Source organism: Camelina sativa, chromosome 20 (assembly GCF_000633955.1).
Source record: "Camelina sativa cultivar DH55 chromosome 20, Cs, whole genome shotgun sequence".
NCBI lineage: Eukaryota > Viridiplantae > Streptophyta > Magnoliopsida > Brassicales > Brassicaceae > Camelina > Camelina sativa.
Window position 1 is genome coordinate 29,583,791 of NC_025704.1, and position 20,745 is coordinate 29,604,535.

At 41.4% G+C, this 20,745-nt stretch overlaps 3 protein-coding genes and 1 pseudogene across 5 annotated transcripts; 2 read left to right on the forward strand and 2 right to left on the reverse strand.

Moving 5' to 3' along the window:
• LOC104772958 lies at positions 875-3,516 on the reverse strand (annotated as a pseudogene).
• LOC109131396 (probable disease resistance protein At5g47250) lies at positions 4,461-8,118 on the reverse strand. Of its 2 annotated transcripts, none has more exons than XM_019242325.1 (2): positions 7,123-8,118; positions 4,461-6,470 (listed from the first exon to the last, which is right to left on the reverse strand). In XM_019242325.1, exons 1-2 carry the CDS (start codon positions 7,959-7,961, stop codon positions 4,760-4,762), a joined length of 2,550 nt encoding a protein of 849 aa, XP_019097870.1. In that variant the 5' UTR covers positions 7,962-8,118; the 3' UTR covers positions 4,461-4,759. The 2 variants fall into 2 exon arrangements, with proteins under 2 accessions (XP_019097870.1, XP_019097871.1); XM_019242326.1 differs by having other exon boundaries at positions 4,461-6,337; positions 6,990-8,118.
• Positions 8,203-14,058, forward strand: LOC104772016 (probable disease resistance protein At5g47260). Of its 2 annotated transcripts, XM_010496656.2 has the most exons (7): positions 8,204-8,528; positions 8,713-11,359; positions 11,535-11,713; positions 12,102-12,493; positions 12,580-12,843; positions 12,972-13,094; positions 13,193-14,058. In XM_010496656.2, the coding sequence occupies exons 2-7, from the start codon at positions 8,781-8,783 to the stop codon at positions 13,673-13,675; spliced, it is 4,020 nt and encodes a 1,339-aa protein (XP_010494958.1). In that variant the 5' UTR covers positions 8,204-8,528; positions 8,713-8,780; the 3' UTR covers positions 13,676-14,058. The 2 variants fall into 2 exon arrangements, with proteins under 2 accessions (XP_010494959.1, XP_010494958.1); XM_010496657.2 differs by having other exon boundaries at positions 8,203-11,359; positions 11,535-11,695.
• Positions 13,800-16,792, forward strand: LOC104772017 (putative disease resistance protein At5g47280). The gene is given in 7 exon segments (XM_019241987.1): positions 13,800-13,922; positions 14,053-14,239; positions 14,558-14,588; positions 14,590-14,926; positions 15,010-15,365; positions 15,459-15,664; positions 15,767-16,792. Coding segments are annotated over 7 exon segments (2,076 nt in total). The 3' UTR covers positions 16,603-16,792.

Genomic DNA, 20,745 nt, shown 5'->3' on the forward strand with positions numbered 1-20,745 from the left:
ATTTTGTGAAATATAAAGTAGTAATTTTAATATTATAATTGTGAGCAAATAAAAATTATTAATTTATCATCTATATAAATTTAGTTTTACCATCCCGCCAATGTAGAAATTAAAACATACATTTTTCATAGATTAATTAATATATTTTCGTTTTTTTAAAATTCAAATCACAACAAATGCAGAAAAAATTCTGTACTTTATTAATCATAAATATTATATAAAAATTCCAAACACTTTGTAAATAAAATAAAATAAAGATGATAGGAGAATCATATTTTGAAATTTTAACAAAATTTTTGAAATTTAGTTATTAAAAACAAATTATATTGTATATTTGGATATAAAATCTTAGTTTTTAAAATTCTGATTGGTTTATTTATTTTTAAAAAAAATATTTAGTAATTTCGTCCATAATTTATTAGAGAGAGAAAATATATTTTTCTAGATTTTTTTATATTTTATCTGTGAGTGTTTTTTAAAAAAAAAATTAATTAGATTTATTTAATTAATTAATTAAGCTTAATTAAAATTTTCTAATGGCAATTGAATGTAATTTTTTACCCATACTAAGGTTAGTTTTATATTTGTACTTCCCAATTAATATAGTAGGATGTGTGTCTAGAAATCAGTATATGTATGTAATCCTTCTAGTTTTTTCTTGCCAAACTCAAAAGTGAAAACTCTTTTTAAGTACCAATTTTAGGATTGAGCAAATTATTTAAAAGTGAACAACACCATATCTCCATGTAGATATGAACAATTTAGTTGGGCTTAGTGGTTTTAGGCTTCCCATCGAACATCCCAACGTAGTTAACATAAATGGAACTCAACATTTTGTCAGCAAATAGTTCTATCTTAGGCGGATGCTGGCTTGTCTTGGATGCTAGCTTGTGTTGTGGCCTCATCAACGGGAAGGAATAACCAACTGCAACTGCGTTACCACTTAGCTAATTCTACCTCAAGCGGATGATGCTGGCTTGTCTTGCGGCCTCATCAACGGGAAGGTGATAACCTCCTACAAACAATGTTTAGAATCATGAGTTTTGTCATAAAATCATTCACAGTAAAAGAAAAAAACTTTAAAGTAAAAAGACTGACCTTGATGTTCAGGGAGTCAGTAAAGAGCCTAGCAAGTCTGTCTACTCCCAAACCCCAACCACCTGTCGGAGGCAATCCATATTCCAAAGCTTTGCAAAAGGTCTCATCTAAAACCATTGCTTCATCGTCTCCAGATTGTCTATCTTTGAGCTGATTAGCAAAACGCTGGCGCTGAACCACTGGATTGTTCAACTCGGTGTAGGCAATGCAGAGCTGCGGTTCAAATATATAACATGCTTGCTAGTCAAACAAACAAAACTCTAAAGAAAGCAAGTAGTGTGATTAAGTCAAATTCATCATCATCAGCCTTTTTACTTACTTCATGTTTGTTGATGAAAAGCTCAAATCTTTCAGTCAAAGCATTGTTCGATCTATGCCATTTTGCCAAGGGACTCATGATCACTGGATGGTTGATGATGAAAGTTGGGTTCACACACATTTCTTCAAGAAATTCTCCAACAAGCTGCAGACAACATTAAAGATTTAAATATCCTATTCTTGACCTTTTCAGAAGACAGGGAGGGAGGAGGGAGACAGAAGAGTTTTTACTTTATCCAAAAGACGAGCTGTTGTCAAAGGAGGAGGGCATATGACACCAAGCCTCGCACATGCATCAACCAGGTATTTGTTAGCTTCTTCACTAGCCAAGTCTTTTGGTATATTGAGGTTAGCCACCTTCTCTAACTCTCCTATCATCTCAATCCTCCTACCAAAAAAACAAAACAAAAGTGATGCAGATTATATTAACCACCACAGATAAGCTCCCACGGAAATTTTTTTGAGGTATAAATCAAACCTAAATGGAGGAGTAAAGTCGATTTCAATTGGCTCCTTATCATATCCATTAGCATGATACTTGATTTTGTAACCACCTGTGAGTTCCTTGACCATACCACTCAACATATCCTCGGTCATTTCCATCAAGTCATAGTAGTCTGCATAAGCCATATAGAACTCGCAAGTGGTGAACTCCGGATTGTGTGTCATGTCAATACCCTCATTCCTGAATTGCTTTCCTATCTCAAAAACACGGTCAAATCCACCGACAACAAGTTGCTTAAGAAAGAGTTCAGGTGCAATACGCATGTACAGATTCATGTCCAGATCATTGTGATGTGTCACAAAGGGTCTGGCAGCTGCCCCACCAGCATTCATGCTCATGATAGGCGTCTCAAACTACAGTAGGAAAAGAAAACTTGAACCATAAGCCACAATTTAAAGGGAGTGAAACAAATGTTGTAAGAAAATGAGAAAACATAGAACCTCTCGGAATTTTTTATTCTTCAGAAAAGTGCGGATGTAGTCAGTGACATTAGCTTTGGCCGTAATGTCAACATCATGTCAAGAAAACGCAGGCGAAATCGAGAATCCTGACACAGCAAAACAGAGAAAAGTAGCATCAGCAACATGAAATACAGAGAGGAATTGATCCAAATTGAGCAATATATATATATATATGTATAGCCCTTAAAAAACTGAACATACCGGATCTTTCAGAATATTTTCTTCAGGATTTCTTGGTTCACCAGGATGCCAGTTGGAACTGACGTTATCGGCCTTTCTCGGCAACATGTGGAGGCAATGCGACAGAACAGTGAATGATTGCGGGAAGATAGTCAACTCTCCCCTCTTTGTTTTTCCTGAAATGTAAAGAGGGATAGGCTACATGAATGAATGAATAATAGAAACAAAGAGGTTGCACAAACCTGGAAAACCAATGACACCAACAAAATCACCACGCTTAACATTCGAGTGGAGCTTCGAAAACTCAGCTTCATCCAATCCAGACTTGCTGGGACAAGAAAAATCTTCCCAAGTAAAAAACCATATTTTCAAGAGCAATAAGTTAAAAAAGAGGAGAATCATGTAAAGAAAGATTCACCTTGCATCAGCCATAACTTGGACCTTGACATCATTACCGTGTAGATCATAGAAGAAGAGCTTGGAAGAGGAAGATCGTTTGCTCATTATCCGCCCTAACAAAAGTAATTTAAAAAACATAGTTACTTTTCAGTGCAAGAGCAAGTGGCTAATAGTGGCAAATGGGCATTAAGCGTGATTGAAACATACCAGCTAGAGAGACTTGAGCATCTTCAAAATGTTCCCCATCGCTTAAACAGCTAGCATACTTGCTAATATACTCAGGAATTGACATTGACACAGAAAACTTGTGAAGGTATTGATTCTCCCCTTTAGCCATCTCTGCCTCAATATATTTGATTCTGCTCTCCAAGTATTGCTGCTAAAGGAATTTGATTCAAGTATTGCACAAAGATGAAACTAATGAATTATCAAACAGATGATTAATTTGTGTACCGTTGGATCCTCATCATCTGCTGCCACTGGATTCTGCCTCATCGTATCCTTCTTCTTCGATGTCTTGAGAGCCTTATCACTGACAGAGGTAGAATTATCCATGGATAGTTTTCTTACTTTGAATACCCAAACCTGATTCAAAACACCCACAAGGAAAAGGTGAAAACTTTTTCACCGATTGCTTCAAGTTTATGAATGTAAAACTAAAGCTTGCTTTTCAAGTAATCATTAATACCCTAATTCAAAACACCACAAGGAAAAAGGTGAAAACTTTCACCGATTGCTTCAATTTTATGAATTTAAAAGTAAAGCGTTTCAAGTAATCGTAAACACGACAGAGGAAATAGCGGTGAGAAGAAGAAAAAACAGACTCGAAGAAGAAGGATACGATGAAGAAAACTACAAGTTAGATCGATAGAACGAGAATCAGTTTTCTTCATCGTATCACAAAAGAATAACAATCACAAAGAGAAAATCAAGGCAGATAGACAAAGATCGATACAAAGAGAGCCTAGAGAAAGATAGATGCGACTAGGGTTTATGGGGGAGGCAGTGCGGTTTATCTCATATCTGAACTTGTAAGAGGGTTTTATTGCCTTTTGTTAATATCTGAACCTTGTTTAAAAATCATTTGAATAGGATCTTTCTTTATAAACTGATCCACCTTCTGATGTAAAAAGTCTTCGTTTTCATTGCTCCTTACTTCTCTTCTTATTTTTTTGTTTTCACGGGTTTCTCGACTTTTGCGCATGTTTGAATATATAAATATTTCTGTGGACGATTGAACCAGTGTTGTTTCATTCTTGTAGTTAGGTTAATGGAACAATTCAACATCAACAGTGATGAGGTCTCATATCCGATAGAAAGAACTACTACCAGTAGCAGTAGGATACATAACCTAAGCGATGATGTGATATTATTAGTACAGAAACAATGTAATAACAAATCAAGTCACCTGCCAAAAAAAATAAAAGTTACATCCAAGGGTGACCAAAAGAGCAAAGATAGCATTTTGACTGAAGTCAGAGATCCCAAAAGCTTCTCACTGATTGTTTCACATGAAAATGTTGAATTTACAAAATATATTACAACTTTACAAGTACTTTGAGTTCGTTATAGCAATAACTTAACAATACTGAAGACATCCACGCTTTTTTACAAACCAGCAAGCTTAACTAAATCACAGCAGTTCGAACATTTACAAAACAAGCAAGTAGAGAGGAACACAAACAAGAAATAAGAACTGGACAATACAAAGATGAGAGCTAAAGTGTGACTGTAGGACAAAATCGCTCTTGAGCTCCTCCACTATACCCATTCAACGGTCTAGCTTTATATGAGATCATCATCGATTTTCTTCTACTGGACGTTGATGAAGATTCGGGCAGTTTTCTATCTCGACTTTGTTCAGCTTCAGTTTTGGAAAAGAGACTTGACTCCCATAGATGCTTCTTAGTTCCTTCAAATAATGTAGACGAAGGACTTGTAGCTCTTGAAATGGATTCACTCCAGCAACACCTTCAGCTTTCGCTTTGTTTATTAACTCGGTCATCTTGGGCGAGGATTCCACGCTTAGAGACTCGAGCTTCGGAGCATATACCAGCCATGTCAAATCTTTCAGATGTATGCATGAGTTTATTACCACAGCTCTGAGATCCTTGAACCATGGATTCATTGGAGTGATTTGATTGGATGATGTGGATGGAGCATATTGGTCTCTTCTGTGGCCTTCCCATTCTGACTCTGTGATATCACAATTTACCATTTCAAGTTTGTGAAGACTACTCAACTCACCAACGGCTGCAAATGGTATTTTAAGTCCTTCGAGATATAGACCATGTGTCATCCCTGCCAATCTTTTGCTTCTGAAAAACTCTTTCAAAACAGAATCGTTATTCACAGTAACGGTCAAAAATTGTAAACCCTTCAACTGATCCAAGATCTTCAGCAAGCAGCAATCTAATGCAGCAGCAGAACCATAAAATCTTAAAACCTGCAACCTTTTTAATTCTGAAATCAGACCGATGCTTCGAAGATTGGACGTGGACTCCAAATTCAAGTGAATCAATTTACTCAAGACTCTTAAACCTTCTGGCAGATACTTTATACTCGTCCCTTTTAAGTTGAGAAGCCGCAAAGAAACCAACTCCGAAATTCCTTGCAACTCGGTGATTTGGAGGTTCCAAGATAGATCCAAAACCACCAGAGTCGACATTACCAGAAAGAACTTACTAACGATATCTACCAACTTGTTGTTTTGAAGGAACAAGGTCACAAGACTTGTCTGGTCAGGAAATTCAGGATCTTCTGGTATGCTCTTAATCTCATTGTTGATGAGAGACATCTTTGTCACGGTTGTCCAATCCGTGACATCAGGCAGCTGGCTTAAACCAGCATCTGTTTTCACGAGAAATCTTTCTCCATCCCTGATTTTAGACACTATCAACAATGCCATCTCACGGATCATATCATGCATATAAACTTTCTTATTAGACTCCCCTCCATCCACCAACAACAAACCTGCCCCAACAAGAGTATCAATGATCTCATAACCTCGATGCTTTGCTCTCTCTCTTCCGTCTTTTTCATCTATGAAACCCTCACCTATCCAATACTCTACCAGCTCATCTTGTTTGATATAATATGCCTTGGGAAACAAAGCACAATACTGAAAACACTTGGCGTCTTTTATTTCCAAGTTATCATAGCTTAGCTTCAAAACTTGAAAGATGCCCTCCTCTGTACCTTTAAACTCACTCGGATAAGACTCCAAAGTCTCGAGTGCACGACGCCATTGATCTACACTAGTTTTAGATGCCAGAGTCTTTCCAATGACTTCAATTGCAAGGGGTAAGCCACAACACTTAGCCGCAATCTTTTTAGCGATATCAGAAACTTGGTCATTAAACCCGTCGCATCTGACCTTGAGCTTGAACAAATCCCATGCTTCACTCTCTGCCAGACACTGAACTTCTATGTCCTCGTTGGCCCTCATAGTCGAACAGACATCCTTAGAACGAGTGGTAAAGACGACTTTGTATTTTCTCCCCAGCAAANACGAGAAATCTTTCTCCATCCCTGATTTTAGACACTATCAACAATGCCATCTCACGGATCATATCATGCATATAAACTTTCTTATTAGACTCCCCTCCATCCACCAACAACAAACCTGCCCCAACAAGAGTATCAATGATCTCATAACCTCGATGCTTTGCTCTCTCTCTTCCGTCTTTTTCATCTATGAAACCCTCACCTATCCAATACTCTACCAGCTCATCTTGTTTGATATAATATGCCTTGGGAAACAAAGCACAATACTGAAAACACTTGGCGTCTTTTATTTCCAAGTTATCATAGCTTAGCTTCAAAACTTGAAAGATGCCCTCCTCTGTACCTTTAAACTCACTCGGATAAGACTCCAAAGTCTCGAGTGCACGACGCCATTGATCAACACTAGTTTTAGATGCCAGAGTCTTTCCAATGACTTCAATTGCAAGGGGTAAGCCACAACATTTAGCCGCAATCTTTTTAGCGATATCAGAAACTTGGTCATTAAACCCGTCGCATCTGACCTTGAGCTTGAACAAATCCCATGCTTCACTCTCCGCCAGACACTGAACTTGTATGTCCTCATTTGCCCTCATAGTCGAACAAACATCCTTAGAACGAGTGGTAAAGACGACTTTGTATTTTCTCCCCAGCAATGGAATACCGATTGCTGTTAAACTCACTTCCTCCCATAAGTCATCTAATAACAGAACGAACCGGGGCTTTATCTGTCTTAAAACCCTGCTTATTTCACCAGCTTTCTTGGTTCTTGAGTGTGTAGACCAGTTACTGTCACAGATGCGTAACCTTTCCCCAATCGCATCTTGAATCTTGTCGACGTCAGTATCTTTGGAGGATTCAACCCAAATAACAACATCAAACTCATTCTTGACTCCAACGAACTTGTTGTTGATTAGAGTGAGGAGGGTAGTTTTGCCAACGCCTCCCATACCGTAGATTCCCAAGATTCTAAAGTCATCTTTCCTGAGAGTTTCCCAAGTCTTGTCCAGCGTGGCATCAAGACCAACAGTTTGGTGGCAAAGTCTCACTTGAACCACAGGAGGAGGAGGTTGCTCAGTCACATCTTGAAACCCTTGACCGGAGAGGCTTTGAACTTGAGTCAACTTCTTGAATACCTCTTGGGATAGGTCGCAGGTAGAGAACCAGCAGCCAGATGTTGAGAGACGGTGATCCTGAGGAGGAGAAGAAGAAGAAGCAGTACGAGAGGAAGCAAGATCAAATAAGAGATAGGTGTGAGTCTCAATGGTCTGGACAAGTGAAAGCCACTTAGCAACAGTAGCAAGCCGCTGCTCACCCTTAAGCTCCCCAGCATTGACTCTGTTTAAAACATCATCCCGTTCAGCAATAAGCTTATCCAAAGCACTCCTCAACAAGACAAGATTTTTCTTCAGTTTCCAAATGTGACCGACCTTTACACAAAAGTAAGACAGAGCAGATTTATAACACGGCTCAACAACCGGCCAACACCAACTCATATTTTGTTTGTGCGCTCAGGTATTGAGAGTAGCAAAATCTAAAAAAACAGATCTCTGTGCTCAGGATTATATGGTGTTTGACTGTGAAAAATGAGACTTGCTTATTAGAGAGAAAAAGAGAGATGATGGCAATAATGGAGAGAGGAGAAGAAAAAATGTCCCTTTCATATAATTATTATCCCACGCGCATGTCTAAAAGAAAGAATTAAAGGTCTAGTCTCTGTGTGTGTGTGTGTGGTTGTTAGAACTTAGAAAAGATGTATCCTTTTTCCCTATTCTAGTATATTAGATGACGTTTACCTAAAAGAGATGGAAGATGATGATGATCAGGAAGCACATCTTCTCGAATTCGGAATCGTATCAGGAATTTTCCCACTCTTTTTGCTCCCATTGACGTACGCAACTAGCTGCCACTCTTCTCGCATCTTCAGTTCTGTTGTTCGCCGGCGACGTTCTCTCTTCTCCATACCGTAACATCTCTTCAGTCACAAGGAAGGATTAGGACCTTATGTAGCTTCCGGAGGGAGTGGTTCATCGGGATTCTTCCTTTTTGCCGCCAAATCCGAGGTGAATTGCTGCTCATTTTCACCACTTTTAATTCCGATCTATGCCGGCGAGAGGAATTTAGGTTTTTTTTTGACATCAACAATTAGGAAGGGCAAAATTGTCTTCTTGTTTCGATTTCAAAGCCTCAAGCTTTTTTTCCCTCTAGGTGTTTCTTGGTTTCTCATAAGTAGTGTGATTGATTCAGGAGTGCTAAATCTGCCATCTTGATTCTCTTGAAAGCTTTTTCAACTCACAAACACACACACAAAAAAAATGGGTAATAGTTTGTCCGTTGAATCTCCATCTCTGTTGAAGCGAAAGTATTTAGACAACCTGGAGGAAAAGCTTGAGGCTTTGCAGAAAGAAATGCAAGACCTCAACGCAATCAGAAACGATCACTCCAAACGGCTATCCGAGAACACACAAGGTCTACAAGAAGTCAAAGAATGGGTTTCAATGGTCCAAGAGATTGAACCGAGAGCCAATCGTCTACTTGATGAAAGTGTCTCTGAAATGCAGAGATTATCAAGGTATGACTATGGTTCCCTTCTCCCTGCATCGACCTTTCGTTATAGTGAAAAGGTACTCATGACTCTTGAACAAGTTAAAACTCTGAGAACTAAGGGTTTTTTTGAAGATGTCGTCTCTCGCAGACCTCTTCCGCCTCTTGTGATAAAGATGCCCCCGATTCAACTAGCTCTTTCTCAACAAAACTTGTTTGAAAGGGCGTGTCAGTTTCTAGAGGAACAAAATGTTGGGGCTTTGTGTATTTATGGTAGGGCTGGAGTAGGCAAAACCACCCTTCTTACTAAAATCAAAAACAAGTTTCTTCTAGAAGCATTTGGTCTTGTCATCTTTGTTGTTGTCAAGTCTGAAGTTGTCGAGAGCATACAGGACGCAATCATCGGTCGATTAGGCCTACTATGGGGAACAGAAACTAAAGAGGACAAGGCAGCTAAAATATATATGGCCTTAAAGGGACAGAGATTTTTGTTGTTATTGGACGGCATCCAGAGGGGATTGGATCTTGATGAAATTGGAGTTCCTTTTCCCAGCCAAGAAAATGGATGCAAAATCGTGCTCACCACTCGATCTCGGGAAGCATGTGATGAAAGCAAGTGGGTTGATGCTAAGGTAGAAGTTACATGTTTGAGCCCAGAAGAATCGTGGGATTTGTTTCAAGAGACAGTCGGAGAGAAAACGTTGAGAAGTCATCAAGACATACCTAAGCTCGCAAGAGTTGTTGCTAGTTCATGCCGTGGTTTGCCCCTTGCTCTCAGTGTCATTGGTGTGGCCATGTCACGCAAAAGGACTGTACGCGAATGGCGTTACTCTATTCATGTTTTGGCTTCATCCACAGCCGAGTTTCCAGATATGGAAGATGGGGCTCTTCCCGTCTTAAAGTCTATCTATGATAACATGAGTGATGAGAATATCAGGTTATGCTTCCTTTATTGTGCTTTGTTTCCAGAAACTTGTGATATAAGAAAAGAAGATCTGATAAACTACTGGATATGCGAGGGAATCCTTGCAAATGAAGATAGAGGGAAAGCGGAGATCCAGGGATATGAAATTATCTGTGATTTGGTTAGGATGCGATTGCTGATGGAGGTTGGAAATGGATATTGTGTAAAGATGCATGGTTTGGTTCGTGAAATGGCCTTGTGGATAGCATCTGACTTCGGGAGGCAGATTGAACACTTTGTCGTGGTAGCCGGTGAGAGAATACATCAGATGCCAATGGTGAACGACTGGGGGATGGTTAGAAGAATGTCAGTGACATCTACTCAGATTCAGAATATATCAGATTCTCTCCAGTGTTCCGAGCTTACAACCCTTGTGTTCCAAAGAAACAGACACTTGAAATTGATCTCGGGTACTTTCTTTCAGAGGATGACAAGTCTTGTAGTCTTGGATCTATCATTTAACAAAGAACTTGGTGAATTGCCGGAAGAAGTTTCAAGCCTGGTGTTGCTGCGGTATCTCAACTTATCATGGACATGTATAAAAGGATTGCCCCTTGGTTTAAAAGAGCTTAAGAGTTTGATACACTTGGATTTAGATTACACATCTAATCTTCAAGAAATTGACGTGATAGCAAGTTTATTGAATTTGCAAGTACTGAGATTATTTCATTCTGTTTCTATGGATCTCAAGTTAATGGAGGATATACAACTTCTGAAGAGCCTGAAAGAGTTGAGTCTAACCGTGAGAGGATCTTCTGCTTTGCAGAAGTTACTAAGGATCCATGGGTTGGCAAGTTCTATCCAACGTTTACATCTCACTGAAACTACAATATCGGATGGAGGAAGTTTATCATTGAATGCTATGTTTGGTCTTCGCGAGCTTGATATTTTGGGATGTAATATCCCGGAGATAACCACTGATTGGAGTAGCACCATCCAAAGGGACATTGAGAGAATTCCACAATTGCAGAACATACGCACACTGACTATTCACGGGTGTGAATGTGTTAGAGACTTGACATGGTTGCTGTTAGCCCCGTGTCTTGGTGATCTAAGTGTATCTGAGTGTCCGCAAATGGAAGAAGTAATTAGCAAAGAGAAAGCTATGACCAAGCTGGGTCATACGAGTGAGCAGCCCTTTCAAAATCTAACTAAGCTCGTCTTAGATGGTTTACCTAAACTGGAGAGCATCTACTGGACTCCTCTACCCTTCCCAGTTTTGGAATATCTCGAGATAAGGCGTTGTCCAGAGCTTAGAAGACATCCATTCAACTCTGAGAGTGCTGTAGGAAATCAAGTTGAAATGAAAATCGATGAGAAATGGATAAAAGTGGTTGAATTGGAGGATGAAGCTACGAAACAACGTTTCTCCCATATCAGTAACAGGTATCTATCTTCTTCCTCATCTTACATTTTGTTCTCTACTACGTACCATCTTAATTTTTTTTCCCTTTAATTTTTCAATCTTATTATTAATAGAAAACTTGAAAGCTCAACTGATAATATTTTGCAATGATGATCCTCATTTTGATTGATCATTTTTTTTGTACGAACTATGTAGCAAACGGACGGAGTACATAGACTTTCCACAGATGGCTGAAGATCCGACGATGGATGGTCTGACTCTGACATCGGAGTCACATCCAATCCAAAACATTGACCAGGTCGGGACTACAGGAAGTGGAAAGACGGTGGTCCAATCTGGAACACACGCAACAGCTGGTATGATTGACACTCCTGGTACGAATTTTTGTAACCATGACCCATTTCAAAAAGATCATTCTTCTCTTTTGGCGATTGAATTTTATCTTCTTCTTATAAAGCTTTGATTTTTTTTTCTATATACAAAATAATTTCAAAGGTGAGTTGTAATTTAATGCTTGTTTGATAAGTCACAGTTCTTTCTTTATGTTTCTGGTAGGTTTTAATGTATTATGTATAGAAATCAACTTGTGAAAATTCGATTACTTCTAGTTCAAGCTTCGAGATCCTAAATGTTGGGTAACTTTGGAAAGGCTATTACTTGTTAGATTATAGTTGTTCGGTGATATGCTCCAATGAATTTATATGGTATTGATGTTCTGGTTGCGTATATGTTACATAATCAGTGTTTATTTGTTTCGTGCAGTGGAGAACCCTCGCCGTTCTAATCTCTTCTCGACAGTGAAGGGTTTCTTGTTCTCAGGTGGGGACAAGAAAGGGGTTTCACTGACCTCTAACTCCTCTGACCGCGAAGTCAATCAAAGCGGGTCAGTGTTTAACTCTCGGGATGTCTCTGGGACGAGCGCAGAATCTTCCATGGGGAGGAAGAACTCGTACCCTACAGTGTCCACTAGAGCAAGTAATCTCAGACAGTTCAGCATTACTGATCTCAAGTCTGCAACAAAGAACTTTAGCCAATCTGTTATGATTGGAGAAGGCGGTTTTGGTTGTGTCTTCAGGGGAACAGTGACGAGTTTAGAAGACCCGTCAATTAAAATCGAAGTCGCGGTGAAGCAGCTCGGTAAAATAGGGGTTCAGGTAAGTCTTTTGCTCCAGTTCTGTTATCAAGATTTGTCAGTTATTCACGGGGCTAACTCGAGTATCTCATTTCTTGGATTTTGCAGGGGCGTAAGGAATGGGTTACAGAAGTGAACTTCATCGGGATTGTTGAGCATATAAACTTGGTAAAATTAATTGGCTATTGTGCAGAAGATGATGATGAGCGTGGAATCCAACGGCTTTTGGTTTTTGAATACATGCCTAACCGAAGTGTTGAATTCCACTTATCCCCTCGGTCACACACAGTCCTTACTTGGGCCCTCAGAGTGAGAATCGCCCAAGATGCAGCTCGCGGCTTAGCATACCTGCACGAAGAAATGGATTTTCAGGTAATGTGATTACTCTGCTACGTTATTGATCTTATCTCTCTCTCTCTCTCTCTCTCTCTCTCTCTCTCTCTCTCTCTCTCTCTCTCTCTCTCTCTCTCTTTACTGACTTTGATCTAATGTCCTTTCAGATTACATTCTGCGAATTCAAGTCCTCGAACATTCTTTTGGATGAGGATTGGATAGCTAAGCTCTTGAAGTTTGGTTTGGCTAGTTTAGGTTCATCTGAAGGACTAACCCATGTTTCCACTTCTGTAAGTTCTACATTTCACTAATTTTCGGTTACTAGATTTGAGAAAAGACATCACATCTTAATCTATTAACACGTTACAATGGAAACCGGCTTTATTAGGTTGTGGGAACTATGGATTATGCAGCACCTGAATACATTCAAACCGGCCGTCTCACATCGAAAAGCGATGTATGGGCTTATGGAGTGTTCCTCTATGAGCTTATCACAGGGAGGCGACCGATAGACAGAAGCAAACCCAAGGGAGAGCAGAAGCTTCTAGAATGGGTGAGACCTTATCTATCGGACACAAGGAAGTTCAAGCTCATATTAGATCCGAGGCTCGAAGGGAAGTACCCGATCAAATCGGTTCAAAAGCTAGCTGTTGTGGCCAACAGATGTTTGGTTAGGAATCCAAAGGCACGTCCCAAGATGAGTGAGGTGTTAGAGATGGTGACCAAGATTGTGGAAGCTTCTACAGGGAACGGCAGCCCGCAGCTAGATCCGTTGAACACTCTAAAAGCTTCTAGAGATGGGGCGGGAGGACAGAAACAAACCCAAGGGAAAGCAGAAACGTCTAGAATGGGTAAGACCTTATCTATCTGACACAAGGAAGTTCAAGCTCATATTAGATCCGAGGCTCGAGGGGAAGTACCTGATCAAATCGGTTCAAAAGCTAGCTGTTGTGGCCAACTGAAGTTTAGTTAGGAATCCAAAGGCATGTCCCAAGATGAGTGAGGTGTTAGAGCTGGTGACCAAGACTGTGGAAGCTTTTACAGGGAACAGCAGCCGGCAGCTAGTTCCGTTGAATAGTCTAAATGCTTCTAGAGACGGGGGAGGAAAGAACAAGAGGGTTTTAGAGACGATGAACAATGGTGATGACGGCGGCGGCGGTGAATGAGGTTGTTTTGGAAAGTTATGGAACCCAAAGACCATAGGAGCTTGTTGATTTCTTAAAATTTAACTTCATCTCACGAATATAGAAGAGTCAAGAAAGGATTCAGTCACCCTTTCTTGTTTGTGGTAGGGGTGGAGTAGGCAAAAACACCCTTCTTACTAAAATCAAAGACAAGTTTCTTCTAGAAGCATTTGGTCTTGTAATCTCAGGGATGATTGGTTCAGGGAAAACCGTTCTTGCCAAAGAGCTTGTGAGAGACAAGGAGGTCCGAGGTAATCAGTTTTGTTTTAGTCTTATGTTATGTGTTTGCTTACCTAATGATTTATGTGATTCAGTATCATTTGTTAATATGCGTGGGCCATCTTTTTAGTCTTTTGAGCAGATTGTTTTGTTGCTTAATGGCATATTTTGTTGCTTAATGGCGTGTTTTGTTGGTTTAGCTGGATGATCATGCATCTATGTCTATATATTCCATTATGTCATGTTCATCTCCGGTGAACTATTGTTGAGTTCTTGATATCAGACTCTGTTAAGAGTCAGAGAGACTGTCTCTTTGATGCTAAAAAGGCTTTAATTTACGGCTTTTACAGGCTATTTCGGGAACCGAGTTTTGTTTCTGACTGTCAAAATCTCCCAATATTGAGGAGCTGAGAGCCCTTATACGGGGATTTCTTACTGGTCAAGAGGCTGGCTTTGGTGCAACTCTTCCGAAATCCATTGGTCATACACGGAAGCTAGTGATCCTTGATGACGTTTGGACAAAGGAATCTCTAGATCAGCTGGTGTTCAATATTCCTGAAACCATAACGCTTGTGGTCTCACAATCTAAACTCGCAGATCCTAGAACCACCTATAATGTAGAGTTACTAAATGATCATGTAGCAACGTCTCTGTTCTGTCTCTCTGCTTTCAACCAGAAATCAGTCCCTTCAGGGTTCAGCAAAATTTTGGTCAAGCAGGTAATGGGTCTGCTACAAGTGTTACATCCATAGTAGTAATATTCTTTGTACTTTCAGTACTCATATGGACCTCTATTATGTAGGTTGTTGGGGAGTGTAAAGGTCTACCTTTGTCTCTGAAAGTCATTGGCGCTTCATTAGAAGACCAACCTGAAAAATATTGGGAAAGTGCAGTGGAGAGGTTATCAAGAGGTAAACCTGTTGATGAAACTCATGAGAATAAAGTGTTTGCTCAAATCGAAGCAACTCTAGAAAATCTCGATCCTAAAAGCAAAGAGTGTTTCTTGGATATGGGTGCTTTCCCTGAAGGCAAGAAAATCCCTGCTGATGTTCTCATCAACATGTTGGTGGAGATACATGATCTCGAGGACGCAACTGCCTTTGATGTTCTTGTTAATTTAGCTAACAGGAATCTCCTTACTCTCGTGAAAGATCCAACGTATGGTTGTAGAACTATTTATGTTCTCATCTCTCGTAGCCACTTTTCCAGTTGTAACCATTTTTAACCAGTTTACCATGGATAATGTTGCAGGTTTATCGCTATGCACACTAGCTACTATGATATATTTGTGACGCAGCACGATGTTTTAAGAGATGTAGCACTTCATCTTAGCAATCGTGAGAAAGTAAGTAGAAGAGAGCGGTTAATAATGCCAAAAAGAGAGTCAATGCTTCCCAGAGAATGGGAGAGGAGCGATGATGAGCCATACAAAGCCCGGGTGGTTTCCATTCACACAGGCAAGTATTTGTTACACAACGACATTCTAATGAATTAATTCGGTTTGTCACTAGACTCGTAAGCTATTAATATGGATTTCAATATTATTTTTTTCTTTACAGGAGAAATGACTGAGATGGACTGGTTTAACATGGATTTCCCCAATGCAGAAGCTCTGATAATAAACTTCTCTTCAGACAACTATGTATTGCCTCCTTTCATTGCTAATATGGAAAGGCTTAGGGTGTTTGTGATTAACAACAACGGTATCTCTCCAGCGCATGCCCATCTACATGACTTCCCCATCTCTACCAATTTGACCAATCTGAGGAGTCTCTGGCTTGAGAGGGTTCATGTCCCTGAACTCTTTAGCAGTACGATACCCTTGAAAAACCTCCAGAAGCTGTATCTGATTATTTGCAAGATCAATAACAGTTTTGATCAGACAGCGGTAGACATTGCCCAAATCTTCCCAAATTTGACTGATCTCACTATAGATTATTGCGAAGATCTTGTGGAACTACCTTCTACCATCTATGGAATAACCTCTCTCAAGTCCATCAGCATAACAAATTGTCCCAACATCAAGGAATTGCCTAAGAATATGAGTAAGCTAAAAGCCCTTCAACTTCTTAGGCTATACGCTTGCCCAGAGCTAATATCTCTGCCTGTTGAAATCTGTGATTTGCCAAGACTAATGTACGTCGACATCTCACACTGTCTTAGCCTAAGTTCTCTTCCGGAAAAGATAGGAAAGGTAAGGACACTTGAGAAAATCGACATGAGAGAATGTAGCTTGTCAAGCATACCGAGCTCTGCGGTTTCATTGACTTCTCTACGCCATGTAACATGCTATAGAGAGGCTTTGTGGATGTGGAAAGAGGTTGAGAAGGCAGTTCCAGGACTTCGCGTTGAAGCTACTGAAAAATGGTTCAGCATGGATTGGCCCGACGAGTAGGAGTAGGTTCTTCATTCCCCCTCCAAGCTTTTGAAAGCATGTTGTAAATCATTATTTATCCANAAAAAAAAAAAAAAAAAATCATATGGGTAGACTGTTTCTTCTATCTTGGTGACAAAAATATTTGATACTTGGATTTTACATCCTTTTCTATGGTTTTTATATAATAAATCATGAGGATTTGAAACTATGCACCACTAGCTGAAGTACTGTAACGAGCCCTTTGTAACATGAGATTGGTATAAATCCCAGTGAACTAAGAGGAGATGGTAGGTCAAATAGAGTTTAATTTGAGATGAGAAACTATCTATTGGGAAATCCGAGAATACTTTTGCAGGAGAGGGATGAGAACTACCTCAGAGGGGATCAAGTTCTTCTATAGCTGTCGGGAGCATCATCTTTGATTTCAATATCATCAAGAGAAAATTTTATCTATGGTAACAGTGGTGAGGCAAACGATTCTTGACCATCTGAGCCATTATATCAGAAGAAGGAGACTGTTGAGGGTGGATCCACACCCCAAACAACAGGCCTGACCCAGAAAAAGCCCATGATAAATCTCCAAAGAAAGGGAGGGTATTATGGTCTTTTCGTATAGACGAATCGACACGATTCCCTATAAAGGGAGACGTACGGTCCGCAGAAAAAGGGGATCGAGAAAAAGGAAAAGAATCGAGATAGCAAGTACGAAAGCCTCAGCTCGTCCAAGTGGAAATCTACAGTTTAGACTCAATAGCTCGGAGGATCGACGAGATAGCAACGCAAAGGATCATATCACTCATCTGCGACAATGCTTCGATACCCTTAATAAGTATGGGATGAAGCTTAACCCGGCCAAATGCACATTTGCAGTCAAATCCGGCGAATTCCTTGGGTACCTGGTAACCAGACGAGGCATCGAGGCGAACCCGAAGCAAATTAAGGCGATCATTGATCTACCACAACCAAAGAACGCCAGAGAAGTACAACGATTAACTGGACGGATCGCTGCTCTAAACCGTTTTATATCCAGATCAACCGACAAGTGTCTACCATTTTACCAGCTTCTCAAAACAAAGGGCAAGTTCGAGTGGACCGAGGCCTGTCACAGCGCGTTCAACGAGCTAAAGAACTATTTATCGACCCCACCGATCTTAGCAAAACCGGAGCTCGGCGAAATCTTATTTCTTTATATCGCGGTCTCAGAGTCGGCCGTCAGCGGTGTACTCGTTAAAGACGATCGAGGAGAGCAACGACCCATCTTTTATATAAGCAAATCACTCGACGACGCGGAAACTCGTTACCCGACAGTCGAGAAGGTTGCCCTGGCAGTCGTCACGTCCGCAAGAAAGCTCCGACCGTATTTCCAGTCGCACACTGTCGCTGTCCTGTCCAACCAACCTTTACGATCCATACTGCACAGCCCGAATCAATCGGGCCGACTAACAAAATGGGCAATCGAACTTAGCGAGTACGACATTGAGTATCGAACTCGTCCAGCTGCAAAGTCCCAAGTACTCGCTGACTTTCTGATTGAACTACCGTTTGGGGAAGCCGAACCAACACCCACTGACCCGTCAGATGACCGGTGGACCCTACATGTGGACGGGGCATCCTCTCATCTTGGGTCAGGGATAGGGATTCGACTAACTTCGCCGACCGGAGAAATTTTGGAGCAATCCTTCCGTCTCCGATTCCAAGCAACCAACAACGTCGCCGAGTATGAAGCACTCATCGCCGGGCTTAAGCTCGCTAACGGAATGCAGATCAAACGGATACGAGCTTTTTGCGACTCTCAGCTTGTCACCAACCAGTTCAGCGGCGAGTACGACACTAAAAGTGAGCCCATGGCAGCCTACCTCGATGTCGTCAAGATTCTGTCAAAACGTTTTGACGAATTCGAGCTCATCAAAATCCCCAGAGGGGACAACGCTCCGGCCGATGCTTTGGCAGCACTCGCTTCGACATCGGATCCCGATCTGCGACGAATCATCCCGGTAGAAAGCATTGATACGCCGAGCATAAGTGAAACGCATGCCGAGACTTGTCTCGCACTCCACCAGCCCAATGAAATCAGAACCACCTATCGAACGATGAGGTCGCACCGAGGGTGCGAACCTGCGTCTGGCAGCGACGCGACAGATTGGCGAGTTGAAATCCGAGCATACCTAGCTGACGGCGACGTGCCGACAGACAAATGGGCTAAGCGGAGATTAAAGGCTAAAGCCGCCCACTACACCTTGATGAAAGATCATTTGCTTCGATGGACGGCGTCAGGAGCCCTTTTGCTTTGCATACACGGCGACGACACTGAACGCGTGATGATGGAGACACATGAAGGAGCTGGGGGAAATCACTCAGGCGGCCGAGCCTTAGCACTACGAATCAAGAAGCACGGCCATTATTGGCCAACTATGATATCTGATTGCGAAAAGTTCGTCGCCAAGTGCGAAAAATGCCAGCGACATGCCCCCATTATTCATCAGCCGACTGAACTCCTACGAGCCGGAATAGCTCCTTACCCTTTCATGCGTTGGGCGATGGACATCATTGGCCCACTACCAACTTCCAGACAAAAGCGATATATACTCGTCCTAACCGATTATTTCACCAAATGGGTCGAAGCCGAGTCTTACGCAAATATCAAAGCTCGGGACGTCCAACTCTTCGTCTGGAAATACGTAATCTGTCGCCACGGTCTCCCATATGAAATAGTCACTGACAACGGATCGCAGTTCATCTCCCTGCAATTCGAAAATTTCTGTGCAAGATGGCGGATCAAACTAAGCAAGTCGACGCCGCGGTATCCACAAGGCAACGGCCAGGCCGAAGCTACCAACAAAACCATACTCGATGGTCTTAAGAAAAGGCTAGACGCCAAGAAGGGTGCCTGGGCCGACGAGCTTGACGGAGTACTTTGGTCCTACCGAACAACACCAAGGACGTCCACTAACCAAACCCCATTCTCCCTAGCCTACGGGATGGAAGCAATGGCACCCGCCGAAGTCGGCAGTTCATGCCTCCGACGAACAATGCTCGTCCACAACACCGCACTCAACAGTCAGATGCAAATGGATAGGCTCGACGAGTTGGAAGAAGAACGGGACAAAGCACTCCTACGAATCCAGAACTATCAGCTTGCCGCAGCCAAATACTACAACAAGAAAGTCCACAATCGGTATTTCGACGAAGGCGATCTCGTCCTCCGTAAGGTCTTTGAAAATACTGCCGAGCCGGACGCCGGAAAAATGGGGGCAAATTGGGAAGGTCCGTATATAGTGTCGAGGGTCGTCCATCCCGGCGTGTACGAACTACTAACAATGGGCGGCAAACCAGTGCCGAGATCTTGGAATCCGATGCATCTCAAGCGTTACTACTACTAAAAGTCACCAAGAGAGCTCGGCTATATCCAGCTCGTCCTTTCTATAGTTTAAATAAGCATGTAAATGTGAACTACGATCGGCTTGATCCCTTCTGATCGGGGGGTACGTAGGCAGTCCCGTTTTACGAGACGCAGCCGCCAAACATATAAAATTTCTTTTTCAAGAATGAATTATCGTTTATAAGTTATTTCAGTCGTTATCCTGGCCCGGTAACGACCCAACGTTCCGACGTATTTTTTAAGCCGAGTCGCACTCGCACACAGGGTAAGCCGACTATTAGCGGTCGCCCCTGATTATTTTAAGCCGAGTCGTCACTCGCACTAGAGGGTAAGCCGACTATTAACGGTCGCCCCCGGTTATATTAAGCCGAGTTTAACTCACATAACAAAGATAAGCCGACCGTCATGAGTCGCACTTTTTTCAAAAAAAAAGAAGAGAGTGTAAAAGTAGAACTCTCAAAAGTAACATGAAATTTGACTTATTTAAAACGTGGGATGCAACAGCCTGATGTGGGTGCCGACCCCATTACGGCACAAACTAAANAAAAAAAAAAAAAAAAAAGAGAGCTACACCAAAGGAAAGACAAGTCATTCAATTCCTAGATCGGCGTTGGAAGGCTTGTTAAATTCCAACCCGCCGATTTTCGTCTGCTAATAGCAGCATGATTCTTTCACATCCTTCAGCAGATCCATCGGAACAGCCATGCCTCGTCCAACCATGTCTTCGAGGTACTTGCAGATCCCTTCAGCACGACTACTTTCGCTAAAGTAGTGGTTTGTGC

Bases quoted from the DNA above. Each gene is read 5' to 3' on its own strand.
- LOC104772016 (XM_010496656.2), top strand. From the start codon at position 8,781: ATGGGTAATAGTTTGTCCGTTGAATCTCCATCTCTGTTGAAGCGAAAG. The intron at 11,360-11,534 runs GTATCTATCTTC...CGAACTATGTAG, and splicing joins TTCTCCCATATCAGTAACAG to CAAACGGACGGAGTACATAG. The intron at 11,714-12,101 runs GTACGAATTTTT...TGTTTCGTGCAG, and splicing joins TGGTATGATTGACACTCCTG to TGGAGAACCCTCGCCGTTCT.
- LOC109131396 (XM_019242325.1), bottom strand. From the start codon at position 7,961: ATGAGTTGGTGTTGGCCGGTTGTTGAGCCGTGTTATAAATCTGCTCTG.